The 14,641-nt window shown below is 45.0% G+C and overlaps 2 protein-coding genes across 2 annotated transcripts; both read right to left on the bottom strand.

Moving 5' to 3' along the window:
- Window positions 1-127: 127 nt before the first annotated feature.
- tekt4 (tektin 4) lies at window positions 128-7,117 on the bottom strand. The gene is made up of 8 exons (XM_061831058.1): window positions 6,233-7,117; window positions 5,481-6,009; window positions 4,808-4,878; window positions 4,112-4,255; window positions 3,950-4,036; window positions 3,726-3,861; window positions 2,364-2,518; window positions 128-2,280 (listed from the first exon to the last, which is right to left on the bottom strand). The coding sequence occupies exons 1-8, from the start codon at window positions 6,265-6,267 to the stop codon at window positions 2,067-2,069; spliced, it is 1,371 nt and encodes a 456-aa protein (XP_061687042.1). The 5' UTR covers window positions 6,268-7,117; the 3' UTR covers window positions 128-2,066.
- Window positions 7,118-8,396: 1,279 nt separating this feature from the next.
- Window positions 8,397-13,592, bottom strand: metrnlb (meteorin like, glial cell differentiation regulator b). The gene is made up of 5 exons (XM_061830813.1): window positions 13,235-13,592; window positions 11,985-12,168; window positions 11,478-11,703; window positions 10,560-10,619; window positions 8,397-9,454 (listed from the first exon to the last, which is right to left on the bottom strand). The coding sequence occupies exons 1-5, from the start codon at window positions 13,330-13,332 to the stop codon at window positions 9,138-9,140; spliced, it is 885 nt and encodes a 294-aa protein (XP_061686797.1). The 5' UTR covers window positions 13,333-13,592; the 3' UTR covers window positions 8,397-9,137.
- Window positions 13,593-14,641: the final 1,049 nt, after the last annotated feature.

Here is a 14,641-nt window from a genome sequence, read left to right as displayed (position 1 = left end):
CTGCTTTTTAATTTTTTTTTTTTTTAAACGCTGGTCCGTTTAACCACCACGAAAATAAACATTAAAAATCCAGATAACGAGATTTGATTATGAGGCGATTTTCAAAACACTTAAAATGACACTAATATCAACCAGAAATCATAAACCAATACAAGCAGAGGGGGAAAAAAAACATGCAGAAAAAAGCATTACTTTTGTTTCAGCTACAATCACATTTCATGGCTCTCGTACCCTTAGTTATTCCTGCTCATGATTGCTTAAAACCGAAATAAGTTATTGTAGTAATATATTGTAAAATATGACATCTCCATCTCGAAAAAAATGCTACTTTTCCATGGCATAACTTCGCAAGTGTCCAATTCAAAGCCCGCAACGACACATGCTACTAATTGTTATAAAATGCTACTACTATTATAGTAGCTCACAAAAGTGAGCGCACCACTCACATTTTTGGAAATACTTTTGAGATAGCTTTTGACTGGACAACAAGTAATTGACCCAATATAACAATGAAGTCAGTATATAGCTTGTACGTAAGTGGAAATTTACTTTGCCCTCAAAATAACTCACATAGCCATTAATATCTAAGCCGCTGACCCCGCCTTGAGTTGTCCTTTTAAGATGAAGCACAAGAAAGCCTGCAAATAGTTTGCTGAAAACAAGTCGACTATTGGACTAAGATCAATGAAATCCTGTCCTGGGGTCTACTCATTTGGTTGAGATGTGTCAAGTGTGTGTGGCAGCAAGCGGAAGGGGTGGAGGTGGGGGGAGTACAAAGACATGTGACAAGTGTATCTTGCCCACATTCATGCGTTATTTGGAGCATAATGGGGTGGGGCTGCACAAGTACTCTCGGGAGCTGCAATGAATGCCAGCATTCATCTCCATCTCCAAGACCTTGCTTAAAGTTGAGGGGAGGGGAAAGTGATGACTGGCTGAGTGTCTGCAGACCTAAACCTTCTTAACATCAGTAGGCAAACTTCAAGTTTAAGATCTTTAACATTCTTGCGAACTTCAAATGAAAGATCTTTAAAATTTAACCCAAGTCAGCAATGTCATCAAGAAGTGGAAGAGCAGCAAAAATGAACGCCATCTCCAAGACTGTTAAGGTTGTGATGAAAAATAATGGTGATACCCTAGAAACATTTATACTTTATGCCCAACTAGGACATTTTCTATATGGGGTGTACTCAGTGTTTTGGATGTGATATGGAGGGAATAGTACATTTTTCCAGTTTTACAAGTTGTGGACATGATGTAGAACAGTTCATCGTTACAGTGCTTTTTGTCTGTTGTTCCAAGAATTGCCTTTAAAATAAAATATAAAAATAAGGTGTACTCTGCATGTTTTCTCCAGGTAGTCCTGTTTCCTCCCACACCCCGAAAACATGCATGGTTGGTTAATTGAAGACTCTAAATTGCCCATAGGTGGTGAAAGTGAGTGCGAATGGGTATTTGGTGTATGTGCCCTGTGATTGGCTGGCTACTAGGACAGGGTGCACCCAGCCCAGCTGCAATTGGCTCCAGCACTCCCGTGACCCTTGTGAGGATAAGTGGCTCAGAAAATGAATGGATGAATGTTCTCAAGATGACCACTTATTGGTAGCGGGTGCGGGCACACAGCAATGATTAGCACAGCAAGCTAAGATCAGAGCTTGCGAGGATCAGGTCCAAGTTTAACAATGATGAAAACTGAGCTCTCGTGAAAGCCTGAATATTCTGAATGAGCATTTTATTTCTTTCCTGACTCTTTAGGCATATTCTTCAGATTATTTGGGCTCACAGAGTGAAGAGGGGGTTTAGAGTGGTGGTTTTCAAACAAATGGGTGACCACACACTCAAGAGTTCACACCTTAAACCCCGTGTACGGAAATGTAGTTCGGGTTGGAAATGTTCTGATCTTCATATGCTTGGTGAAATGATTAAGAAATTCCATGGTTAGTCTTAAAGTGGTCCAACAAATAAATATTACTGACTTTTCACTGCCAGTGCAGTGAACATCAGCCCATCTTCAGCAAAGAGTATGTGGTTATGCTTTTTACCACATCAAGGCAAAAGTATTTTGTTCAGTACCCGGAAAGTGTGGAGATTGTCGGATACAATTTGCGTTGATTCATGCATTTCTCTCTTTCGATGAACAGCGAGTTGGATTTACACATAATGTCCTTCTCAAGCGCCATACGGGTCTCCTCCAGGTGGAACAGTGAGTTGCGGGCATCGCGCAGCTGCTGCCTCAGAGATGCTAGGGTGGCATCAATCTCCTTCACCTCCCCTTCCAAGCTGTACTCAGGCAAGAAACCGGATACGTCAGACAGCATATAAACGTTGTGTGTGTCTGTGCCAATTTGTGCATGTGTGAGTACCTGATCTGGGGTTCATCCCTGCAGAGCTCCATGTTGGGTCTCAGATAGCGGCGGTACAGTCGGGACTCAGCAACTCTCTGCGGAGCGTCTTTGTCGTCGATGGCCTTCTGCAAAGCCACTATGTTTCTCTCCTGAGCTCCAATCTGCTCCAAGGTCTACTCACACACACACCACACACAACAATAATCTGAAAGGCAGTATTGAGCTGTGCATTTAATAACTGGGCCTTCGGTAGGGTAGGGACTTACATCCACCCCTTAACATCACATCATGTCCCAATTATAGAAACCTTCAATACTATAGAGTACACAACAGTGAAATAATTGATAAAATAGTGAGTGACATTCAGAGCATTATAACGGAGTAAAAGTACTGTTACCTAAAATCTGAAGCAATCTTCAATGAGTACAAAACAGCATATGATGGCATGCTACCTCCTCCCCCAGGAAAAAGTCATTGGCTCGATACAATTCACTTAAACGGCCCATTTTAAGTTCAAAATGGTTGCATGTTATTTATTTACACATTAGGAATACAGTTTTACTGCTGTGTTAAATGCGCACCTCATTGTGAGTTAATTATTCATTCCGAATGCGCAGTCATAAATCAGTCAGGGAGGGTTAGGACTAACTCAATGAAGGACTGACAAAAATTATCTTAAATAATATTCGCAATGAAGAGTGACAACTCGCAACTTCATATGTGAGCTGGTTCAACGGCTATCGTCACATAGTTAAAAAAAGACGTTTTCTCGCTCGTCGGATTAAAATGACTGTGATGGGAGCAATGGTATGTGCGTGTGTTACTCACTTTCACGTTTTCGTAGACACACACTGTTGCTTTCATGGACCAGAATTGGTAGTGTAGTGTGAATGGTTGCTTGTTTACATATAACAACTTACTGTATTGTGTTAGCTTGTCAAGTCTGGACTAAGATGCTCATTTAATATGCACTAATATTAAAGTGACCTCTTCATGTTGATGACATCGTTCTGTAACTTGTGTGGCGTATATTACCAAGTAATGCAAATGCTTTTTTTGTACAGTTGATAAGTGATATTTGCCACTTGACAGAAAAGTAATTAAAAAGTTACATACTTACTTTTGAAATAAAGTGATCACAAAAGTAACTCAGTTACTTTTAAACTGCAGCAATTGTTACAGTAAGTTACTTATTTAAGGTAACTGGCAAAACTGCTCAACAGGTATGTTGATTATGAAATGTATGAAATTGTATTGGAATTGAAGTGTAAATGTAGGTCAGTCTTGACAGTGTTGAGCCTTGTTCCTCCCCAGGCTGCCCACGTCCCACCAAAACGTCTCCGTGTGCTCGTCTGTGACTGTGCATGTGTGTGTGTTGACCTCCTTGAACTGCATCTCTAGCTGGATCTTGGCATCCATCTGCTCTGCACAGCGTTCTAAGAAGGCTTGGTCCACGTTGGCGCACTGGACTCTCAGGTCCTTAGTGGTGTCCAGAAGCACCTGCTGCACCAACTCACTGACACACAAACACACACAACAGTGAGTGACCCTGGGGATGCTGTTTGCTGTAGCCGTAAATAGTCAGATCCAAACAAGGTTCTAGCCTGAGATCCTTGGTGGCCTTTTCCTCCCGGAAGGCCCTGTAGAGGTTGTCCTGTGTGAACTTTATCCATGACGGGACATTAGACATCCTGCATGGAGAGAAGAGCTTTAATGGCTCCGGTCAATTGTGGTTTATTGTTAATTCTATGTGTGGTATTCCTCACTGCTCCTGCATGGCGGCTGAAATGGTGTGATGTTGTGTGTCTGTGCTTTTGTTGTTGAATCTTCCACATTGGAGGTCCAAGGCGTAGGCCTCGTACTTATCAGACCAGTCAAACTCCAACGACTGCTTGGCATCTCTGTTCAACCTGACACGCAAATCCCAAAAGAAGAAAGGCACTTCAGATTTTTTGTGGTCATCATCCTTCTTTTTTGAATAATTCTTTTTCAAGGTGTCAAAAATCCGTCCATCCATCCCTTTTCTCAGCCGCTTATCCTCACAAGGGTCGCAGGGAGTGCTGGAGCCTATCCCAGCTGTCAATGGGCAGGAGGCAGGGTACACCCTGAACTGGTTCCCAGCCAATCGCAGTCCACATGGAGACAGACAACAGTCGCACTCACAATCACACATGTGTCCAATTCATGCTGCATATTTTTGGGATGTGGGAGGAAACTGGAGTGCCTGGAGGAAACCCACAGAGGCACGAGGAGAACATGCAAACGCCACAAAGGTGGGTCCAGGTTGAACCAGACACCTCAGAACAGCGAACGTTTTACCAGTTTTGAGTAATATCACCTAAAGTTTTCAGCTACATCTGCTCTCATTTTTTCCATCCTCCTGTCCAAATTCACGTCATGCACGCGAGCACAGTTTTATGCTATTGCTGCGAAAAATGTTGCAGGTTAGTACAATTACTTACCTGATCTGAGTGGCAACCTGGGCGATGGTTCTCTTCAGAAGGGCCTGGACACTCCTGATCAAGTCCACTTCCTAGTTGAGCACATAAATGTAAATGACACATAAACCTTGTGCTGCCATGTCAATCGAATCCGACCAGGGCGATTGGAATCAGTAGTACTGGCCGACGTTAATCCAACTGTAATAATAGCAATGAGACTTTTTAAGATGTATTACCTCTCATGCTTGCAAAAGGTACGCAGCAATTTGGTGTTAAAACCCGGGACAGCAGCGGCATGGAGGAACATGAACCATCAGCGATAACATACTTCCCGTGTTTGTGGACTGAATTAAAGCCAGACTGGGACAACACTATAAATGTTAACTTGTACACAGTATTGTTTCTCTGTTCAATATGAAGAAAAAATATCATTAATAAAGTTTTCTTTTAATAAATTATTTTTAAGTATGCTCACGTTCTATGGTACCAGGATCTCCTGGTGGCTGAGGCCACCTCCTCATTCATCAAATCAAATCTCTTGTTTGTTTAGTGGGGCCGCCATTAATTTATTGTGTGTTTGTTATCATTCATGTGCCCTGCAATGGTCTGGTGACCAGTTTGAGCTGTACACCAGTGAAGAGGCGGACAATGGACAAATGGAATGAACTGTTTTAGCGAAGGGCATTGCAATGACCTTGAGCAGTTCCTCCTCCACGCAGTCCCGGACCAGGTCCTGCCCCAGTCGCCGGCTCCTGCAGGTCAGGTTGTCGACTGCGATGGCGTAAGGAGTCTCCGTGGCGTCCAGCGCCCTCTCCAGCCGCATCTTGAGGGCCTGCAGGGCCGTCGTGTCGGACAGCAGCCGCTCGATGTGCTCCTGCAGCTCCGACTTCCAGCGGTGGATGTCCTGCAGCCTCTCTCCCAGCAGGCGGGTCCCGTCGGTCTGGGTTTGCTCGGTGGTGGCCTCGGTGTCCTTCCGCAGGAGCCTGGACTCTTCCTGGATGGTCCTGGCCCCGAAGTGGTCGGCGCCCGCCTGCTGGAGGAGGCTGCGGTAACCGGAGAACCACTCGGCCGGGGTGTACTTAGCGGAGCGGAAGCCCGCGGTCGCTAAGCCCGCGGACGGCTCCGAAGGGGCCCCTCGCTCCTGCTGGAGCCCCTGAGCCACCGCTCCGCCATCATAGTGTGGCTTCGACACTAACACCTCCGATCGCATTTTCTTACATCGACTAAAACAGTTCAAATAGAGTAAAAGCAGCAGTGAGCAGCAAGATAATTAAGCGACATTCGCACAGAAAATGGAGGGTTTGTTTTCGGGTTGCCTGGATACAACGAGCAAAACCGTAACTCGAGTAGTTTCTCTAACCAATTAACAGAATGCCCGTAGCTTTCTAAATTATTCACATGTGTTTAAAAGATGTCCCTGTACTGAAAAGTACGCCGTTTCCTGACCTGCACATTATTTCATTTAGTGTGGAGGAAGCCATGCTAGCGGTTCAGTCCTGAAGTCGGCTCACTTGCACTTGACACAATATGGGCTATAAATATGTCCAAGACCACAGCAACCAAACCAACCAACAAACAAAACTCCCGTGATTCCTCCCAGTGACATTCACTATCACTATTCACCAGAACCTCTCGCAGGCTGCGACGCTTTGTAACAGAGGCCCTCCGCAAATTCGTTCATTGATTGATGCGTCGGTCACCATCTTAGCTCATGCCGTCATGCAAATACAAAGAAAAAAACAAACAAATAAAAACAAACAAGAGTCTTCCTTCAAGCACATCGTCGCTCCACCTTTTGAAAGTTTGTCACCGCTAGAGGACGCCGGTGAGCTTTGAGGGCATTAGGGGTTTGTTTCTGTTATGTTTTGTTATGATTAATAATTCCTAAACCTCGTAAACATTACAGGGGGTCCTCAATTTATGAAATGCCTACATAGGTGCCAACGTCTATCATTAACCTAGTTGTATTATTTACACCCCAAGATATTTTGCCACATTTTAAAACTGTTGACCCTGGCAGTGCTATGGTGAACTTACATGACCGAGGATACACTGAGCAAGCCCTGATATTTTATCGAAGCTCAACCGTTCCCTAGACTTCTGCTGTCGACACAGCTGTGCCCCCTGCATACTACTACATGTCAAACTGTTTGCATACCGCACACATCCCATGGTTAGCCGAAGGAGCCCCGAGCAAGGGCGAGTGTGCCCCGAATTAGTGAGGATGCCGAGGGGAATCGGGCTTGTTGCCAGAAGAAGTTTCCAAGGCTGGGCGCAGACCAGGTTGTGCTCGGCTTTCTGCTGCTGTCATGTTAGCAACCAACAGGACACGTGTGCCCCAAAGTCTTCTTCAAGAACAAGCCAACACAAACATCCACACACACACACACACACACACACACACACACACACACACACACACACACACACACACACACACCACACACACACACCGAGTGATGTGTGGAAGGAGGAGTGATATTTATAATTATAGACGACCCTCAAGTCTTCAGGGCCTTCCTGCAACCTTCAGACTGTGTTGTGTCTATTCTTGGTGGCTTCCTTTCACGTGTCTCCACACCTCGTTACATTTACTTGATGACTATCATAGACGGTTTACCAACCGTCTTAAGAAGTATTGGTAATTGTAATAATTTGACCGTTATAAATTCAATATTAAATGTGTTTACAAGCATGTAGCTACAAGTCAACTATTACGCTAACCCCTCGATTATGCTGTAGAGTTGCCAACTTTTTTTTTCTTTTATCGTGTTGTGCCTGTACAGTTTCACAATTGGCCTTGCTGTCTTTTTTAAGCAGTCTGTGGCATATGAACTCATCATTAGATGTGATAAAGTGGCAGAGGAGGGGAGCTGTGAAAAGTGCAGGTGTTGAATTGGGGGTTGGGGTGCCTAACCCAGATCCTCCATTGGTGAGACAAACCTGACTTGATTTTATCAAGAAATCTTCTCGCTATGTTGCGACACAAAGAACATATTCACAACTAAAATAGTAACTTCTTATAGCTCAAGTGAAGAAAAATTATTTAGTTGCAGACGCCTAAATGGTTTGCTCCAGTTTCTGTGGCATGTCAAGATCTGAAGATATCCCGTTCATGATCCTCAAATAAAGAATAAATAGTAAATATTGGCAGTTGACCTTGTTTTAGTTCTGAAAGCTGACACGTGATTTGTCCATTGTGCAGGGGTGGATCTATTCTAATGGGCTGTCAGGGAACATGGGCCACCTCAAAACCTTGCATAATAATCCCTTATGATTTACTTCATCACCTGCAATAGAAAGCCAAAATACAGATTTTAATCAAAATATCTATTTTACACATAAAATAAATAACTACACGCTTCATTGATTTGAGTGTGTTTGAGGAACTAAAGTTTCTGAAGACTCCCCTCCATTCTTCGATCTTTCTGCATGCAGCTCTTGGAGGGACACGCCCAAGTTACAGAATTCATTCATCAATCTCCTGAATAGTCCAGCACCACAGGTCACTGGTTTTGGAGATATAGCGTGAACTTGCAAGCAATGCAGATGGAAAACAAATTTATGGGGGCGGGGTGGGGAGCTTTAAAATGGTCCCAAAAAGGAAAGATCAATTAACAAACTTTATTTTCTGTAAATATATACACTTTGCAAAACACAATAGCAAATTAGCATAACGTATACTCTATATAAAGACTCACAGAGCTGCATTTTGTACACTTCTGCAAGAAGATCCTTTTTTTTTTTTCAAACACAGCTTTTTACAAAGCAAACTTTCATTTCAAGAATGATAAAAAAAACAATGCATCATCTTGAGGAAAATCCATAAAACGTTTGTAGCTGTTTCAAACAAACGAGTTGTTCACATCTCACTTTCTGACATTTAAAGGTTTACAAAGACTGATCTTAGTACAACGACCATTACGTCACAGAGTGCATACAAATCGATTAGATTGGTAGTGACGATAACAGCAGACGTCTCTTCAATGCTTCAGTACGGCAAAAAGAAGTCAGCGTAGATCAGCCAACTCGGACGACCTTAAAACTAGCCCTCACACTATAACCTAATTTACAGCATGTATCAAGTGGCACTTCATGACAGGACACACCAGTGCTATCTTGTTGTCAATCTCGCCGAATTGGACTTAATTTAACCTTGAAACATCACTTTGCCACCTTGTCGCTCAAGTTCTAGGTGACAAAGCTTTGGCAGAGGTCACTTGTTTACAGTTTTGCTGCACAGCAACAATATAAGCTTGTAGACCCCGCACATGCTCTTTGGCCCATCTCTGCGATGGACTGAAAATGATGTCCACTCTCTAGCTTTCAGGCTGCTTCACTTTCCATTCCGTCAGTCAGTGTCGATGTGACAAGGGTTGCTTCCTGTTCTCTCTGCTGTGCCGTAAAGCCTCAGAAAGTCCTTGTAGCGCGGTGCGCATCCAAGCCACGCCTCCCCAAAATGGACCGAGCCGGTCACAAGGTACTCATCTCTTCCACGGGGAACGCCACACTTTCTGGAAATGTTGACACGCCCCGTCCAACGCCGCCCTCTGGCCCCGGCACCAGCAAAAAGCCCGTTCTTCTGGCGGAAGAGCCGACTCAGAGTCAACGCGGCCTGGCGGTGTTTGTCAGTGGTCGACAGCACACCTTGAAAGGTGCCACTGCCCGCTGCAGAAGCAACACGGACAGATTTCAATGTTGATTGCTGTGTGCAGTGGCTTTTGTGAGAAAGTACTACTTTGGCTTATGAATTTAATTCATTCTGTGACCAAGCTCACAACTCGCAAAATGCCAACAACCCCTTCCTGCTTTTCAAAGCCACCAAAAATTATTTTGGGTTTTTGAAAAACTCAACAGCGCTGTATTGTGGTACAACGATACAAAAATAAAGGAGAATAACAAATATTATCTTCATAAAGTGTTTCCACTATATGTACTCTAGTACTTGTGTGTTAGATGTATGCTTTTTAAGGGGCGTGGCCTAATGACTGACATCAGGAGTTGGAGCGGGAGTCAGCTGGGTTGGCGCATTACGTAGTTTGGTGTGAGAGTCTCCTCCTTGGCACTGTTTTCATTTTGTATTTGTTTTTTGGACTGTCACTTCAAAGTGCCTCAGCAAATGTGGCATGTTGTCCACATCCGAGAACTTTATATTGCTCCAATTTCTTTAGAGGGGCACTCGTAAGTCAAGGTACCACCGAATACAAACAGTGCATGTGCATACAAACCCATGTACTGTGTATGTTGGAAACACTTTTTGGGAAAAATATTTTTGAAAACTGGACCTAAATAGGATTGTGTGTATGGATTGGGAAAACAGAGCTTTTTTTAGTTGTATCGTTTCAGAACCCCATCTATGCAGCCATCCATTTTCTTTGCCGCTTATCCTGACGAGAGTCGCGGGGAGTGCTGGACCAGGAGGCGGGGTACACCCTGAACTGGTTGCAGCCAATCGCAGGGCACATACAGACAGCAGGCACACTCACAATCACACCTAGGGGCAATTTAGAGTGTCCCACTAATGTTGCGTGTTTTGGGGATATGGGAGGAAACCGGAGTGCCCGGAGGAAACCCACGCAGGCACGGGGAGATCATACAAACGCCACACTGGTGGGGGCTGGATCGAACCTGGGTCCTCAGAACTGTGAGGCCAACGCTTTACCAGCTGAGCCACCGAGCCGCGCATTCCAAAACCCCCCAAATGTAATTTCAAAAATAGCCTTGGACATTTCCAGAGATATATGGTTTGTGGGCATTCGGGGTTTCTATTTACCGAAGTCACTGGTGCACACAGCCATGAGGACTTCTTCATCTGAACACGGTTCACATTTGACTGTAATAGAAAAAGGAAAAAAAAAAGAAATAGCATTAACATCTCAGTGTATATTTGTGGTTCCTTGAACAGGTTCTAAATGGAAGACCAACGGCACACTTGCTCCCTTGCCGCCAAGCTGCTTCACTCATATGGGTGGCCTACCCAGAATGCCTCCAACTGAGGGGCATCTGCTCTTGATTGACAGTTGAGGGACGATCGGCTGACTCTTGTTTCACCCCGACGTGATCTTTTGATTGGCCTGTTTGTTTTTATAAGTCTGGCTGAGACAAGATGGGGGGTGGGGTGGGGTGGGGGTCATTCATTGCTCGGTGAGATGGCTGCAATGGGCCACGCAGCCTTTTGCACACCGACCTGTCCAATTTCACCTTCGCTCACATGACGGACCAGACAGGCCTGCGCGGTTCAGATTAACATCTCATTAGCGACCGTCACCTACAAATTGAGGACAATTACATAATAAGGTAACATGGGAAAACTAACACCGTCTGACTTGTGACAGTTGCTTTTGTGTCTGTGATGGTACACATGTCTGACTTTGGTGTGGACAGTGTGGGATCGATCCCAGCTCAGTGATGGGGGTCTATGTGCCCTGTGATTGGCTGGGAACCAGTTCAGGGTGTACCCAAAAATTTGCAGAAAACCACAAAAGGATATCAGTGACGGCAAAGAGGAAAAGTGTAATGACAAAAACAGAACAAAAACTTAGAAAGTATAGTGGAAAGGTTTCGACTATTCTTAACTTTCTCAAAAGCTTTTTATATGGAATCTCGCTCTTCCAGATTTTCACCTATCTTGGGTGGGTCTTGAATGTATCGCCTATGATAAAGTGCAAATGACAAGACAACCTACTCTTACCCAAGGCAGGGTTAAGGTGTGGGTACAAGTGCGCCCCGGGACCTCGGCCGGACACCAGCTCGTACTGGAAAGCAGTGATCCTCCGGCTGATGTCTGCCTGGGGGACGGCCTCCACAAACAGAGCTCCATCGGCGAGGTTGAAACAACGGACTTTTCTCTGAGGATGTTCGCTCTCGGCCATCAGCAGTCTCAGATCACCAGTGCGCTCCAAATACAAGTGAGAACCCTTGATGATGACACGCATGATTAGTAGTGCACTTGCACCCAAAATGGACACGCTATGCACAGTGGTACCTTGACTCACGACTGCTCCAATTTACGAGCTGCCTCCCCCCCCCCCCAAAAAAAAATGTGACTGACGAGTGAAGGTCACTAGATGGCGGCAGCCACATCGCAACATTTGGCCACCATGAGTTGGCTTTGCACTTGCAATTTTGGTTATTTTTGCTGGTATGCTCGGAGGCACTTGGGGTCAAGGCACCAGTGTATCTACAAAGAAGATCCTACCCGCGAGTGAAGCTCAGGTTTGATGCACACGTGGAGCCTCGCCCCATTTGCAGATGAGGGTTCTGTGTTTGGGCGCAGGTTGACGATGATGGCGCCGGTGGGGTACAGCCACTCCAGCGAGCCGCGGGAGCAGCGTAAGTAGACCTGCTCCACATCTCTGCGATGCCACTCGTGGCTCAGACCGCTAAGAGGAAGGAAAACAAATGAAAAAAGAAAACTCACCTATGAGTTCATGGGGCTTGGAGGTCACAATGGAGTTTCTTTCTTCTACTTATGAGGCCAGTGTGCACGAGCAAGCTCAACACCCCCAACTGACAGGCGGTTATTAAACCGGTAGAAGTCAGATAAAGTTTACGGCACCACATGTGAAGTCGTGCCTTGGATTCTTTACAACTTTAGGATGTGCGTGAGCGATCAAAGGCTCCATGTGGTTTTTACTCAAGATACGAACTGCAGGTTCAACATTCCTTCTCTGGGCACTGCAGATTACATTTCCACATTTTAAATTGACATGTTGGGTGAAAACAAAGCAAAACAACAAAGTTCGCAGAGGATAAGGCGGGATTTATTTCGCTGCAGGTCTTCCAAAACAGATTTATGTTATCTAGCAGATGTAAACAAGCATGGTATTCAAACTCTGAGGTACATTGTGCCTATGTGACATTATGTTGTAAACAATACACAAACACTAAGTGGAAGAAAAAAAAAGTTAAGTTTTAGCCACACATACACATTCCACAATGTTATTCCAGCCCAGGGATTCACAATCAGTGTGTCACGTAAACAATTATGAGTTGATGTAAACTATCATGACAAGCACATAAAATCCTTTGTTTGATGGATGCTGCATAGTAATCAAGTGTGTTGACTTTTTGGGTTAATAATGTTTCAAGTTTTATTTTTTAATCCATCCGTCCATTTTCTTACCCGCTTATCCTCACAAGAGTCGCGGCAGTTTTTTCCCAAAAATTATACATATATATATAAATAAAATATGCCTCGACTTACGAAACGTCGTAAAACACTCCCCGCCCCAAACAAAGATTTGAAACGATTTAAACTAGCCTACATGTTTAAATGAAAAGCCCAGCGAAGCAGAATCGTGCGATACCCTAATCCACCATAATAAATAATAATAATAAAAAAAGGACTACCTGAGCATATATATAGAACCAAACCAAGAATGCTGTAAGAAGGCAAAGGTTGAAATTGTGCTCACATCTACGCTGTTTTCACGGCTCCATCCTTACCTTCCTCGCCAGCTACACTGGTCGCTGGAGTACTGAGCAAGGGCCCGGTATACAAGCGCCACGGTGACCCAGTGAAGTGCAGCCCAAAGCCGCGTCATCCTGATGGCCTCTCCGCCCCGAACCGCAAGAACCGGACTATCCACTGACGCCGCAACGACCCGCGTCAACTACATACCCGTTGAGAGGTTCCAAGCGTTTCCGGGTGATGCAGAAATCTGCGCACGACTCTCGTCTACAACGCAGAGTGTGCGTGCATGTGTTTAAATAAGCTTCCCTGCACGTGCACTGTGGGCGCGTACCAGAAGTTGACCGGACACGCGAGTACTAGCCCCAAACTACGCCCACGCGCCAACGTGTGCTCGCGTGCGTGCGCGCAATTTGAAAGCCCCCTGTTGACCAAAATGCTGTACTCAGAATCAACTTTATTTGACCATGTACAGTAGGTACAATTGACCTGCCATTTTCGGACTTTTGTGTTCTACTTCACAGGCTCAGATTTCTCCCGAAGTAAAATAATGAATAAACTGGTGTTGTTGTTACTGTTTTGCATTACTATGTAAACCCGGTCACTATATCAAAAAAGTCTTCTGTGAAAATGTTCATTAAAACAATAGAGCTTGGGGGGGGGGGGGGGGACCTCAAAAACCTCTGCACAGTATGCATTCTCCTTGGGTGACGTACCACATACCCGGAGAATGACATTAAAGTAACATGGAGCAGGAAGGGAACAGAAATGAATTATTATTAAATTAAACCACTACAGGCGGCACGGTAGATCAGTCGGAAAGCGTTGGGCTCACAGTTCTGAGGACCCGGGTTACATCCCAGCTGTCCCTGTGTGGAGTTTGCATGTTCTCCCCGTGCCTGTGTGGGTTTTCTCCGGGCACTCTGGTTTCCTCCCACATTCCACAAACATTAATTGGACACTCTAAATTGCCCCTAGGTGTGAATATGAGTGCGGCTGTTTGTCTCGATGTGCCCTGTGATTGGCTGGCAACCAGTTCAGGGTGGAGCTCGCCTTCTGCCCATTGACAGGCTCCAGCACTCCCCGTGACCCTTGTGAGGATAAGCGGCTAAGAAAATATATGGACGAAAACCACTACAATTGGTGCTCATAAACTGTATGCTATATAGGAATCATTGAGGCCTTCAACACGATGGAGAAGTGTGTGTGGTGGGTGGGGTGGGGGGGAGAAGTCACACGTGTGCTCTAAGCGCTTCTTTGGCTTTCCCGTGAGAAAACAGTCGCAACGCCAAGGATATTGCCTCCTTCTCACATTCTCACTGAGTGCCACAGCAATGAAGTGTATTTTGAGAAATGCCGAAAGACCACTGGACTCCTCTCCACAAACAAGCACATGCACCCACGCACACACTTCTACCAATGACAGAGCATGGATACCTGAT

This window comes from Syngnathoides biaculeatus, chromosome 9, assembly GCF_019802595.1.
Source record: "Syngnathoides biaculeatus isolate LvHL_M chromosome 9, ASM1980259v1, whole genome shotgun sequence".
Lineage (NCBI taxonomy): Eukaryota > Metazoa > Chordata > Actinopteri > Syngnathiformes > Syngnathidae > Syngnathoides > Syngnathoides biaculeatus.
Note: the sequence above shows the minus strand (reverse complement) of the source record. Positions and strands in the feature narration are given on the sequence as shown.

Excerpts from the sequence above, each read along its gene's own strand:
- tekt4 (XM_061831058.1), bottom strand. The coding sequence starts at position 6,267 with ATGGCTTCCTCCACACTAAATGAAATAATGTGCAG. Across the intron at positions 4,037-4,111 it reads TCAGCCGCCATGCAGGAGCA|GATGTCTAATGTCCCGTCAT; the intron begins GTGAGGAATACC and ends CTCTCCATGCAG. Across the intron at positions 3,862-3,949 it reads AAGGCCACCAAGGATCTCAG|TGAGTTGGTGCAGCAGGTGC; the intron begins GCTAGAACCTTG and ends TTTGTGTGTCAG.
- metrnlb (XM_061830813.1), bottom strand. The coding sequence starts at position 13,332 with ATGACGCGGCTTTGGGCTGCACTTCACTGGGTCACCGTGGCGCTTGTA. Across the intron at positions 12,169-13,234 it reads CAGTGTAGCTGGCGAGGAAG|CGGTCTGAGCCACGAGTGGC; the intron begins GTAAGGATGGAG and ends CCTTCCTCTTAG. Across the intron at positions 10,620-11,477 it reads ACACCTTAACCCTGCCTTGG|TCAAATGTGAACCGTGTTCA; the intron begins GTAAGAGTAGGT and ends TTTCTATTACAG.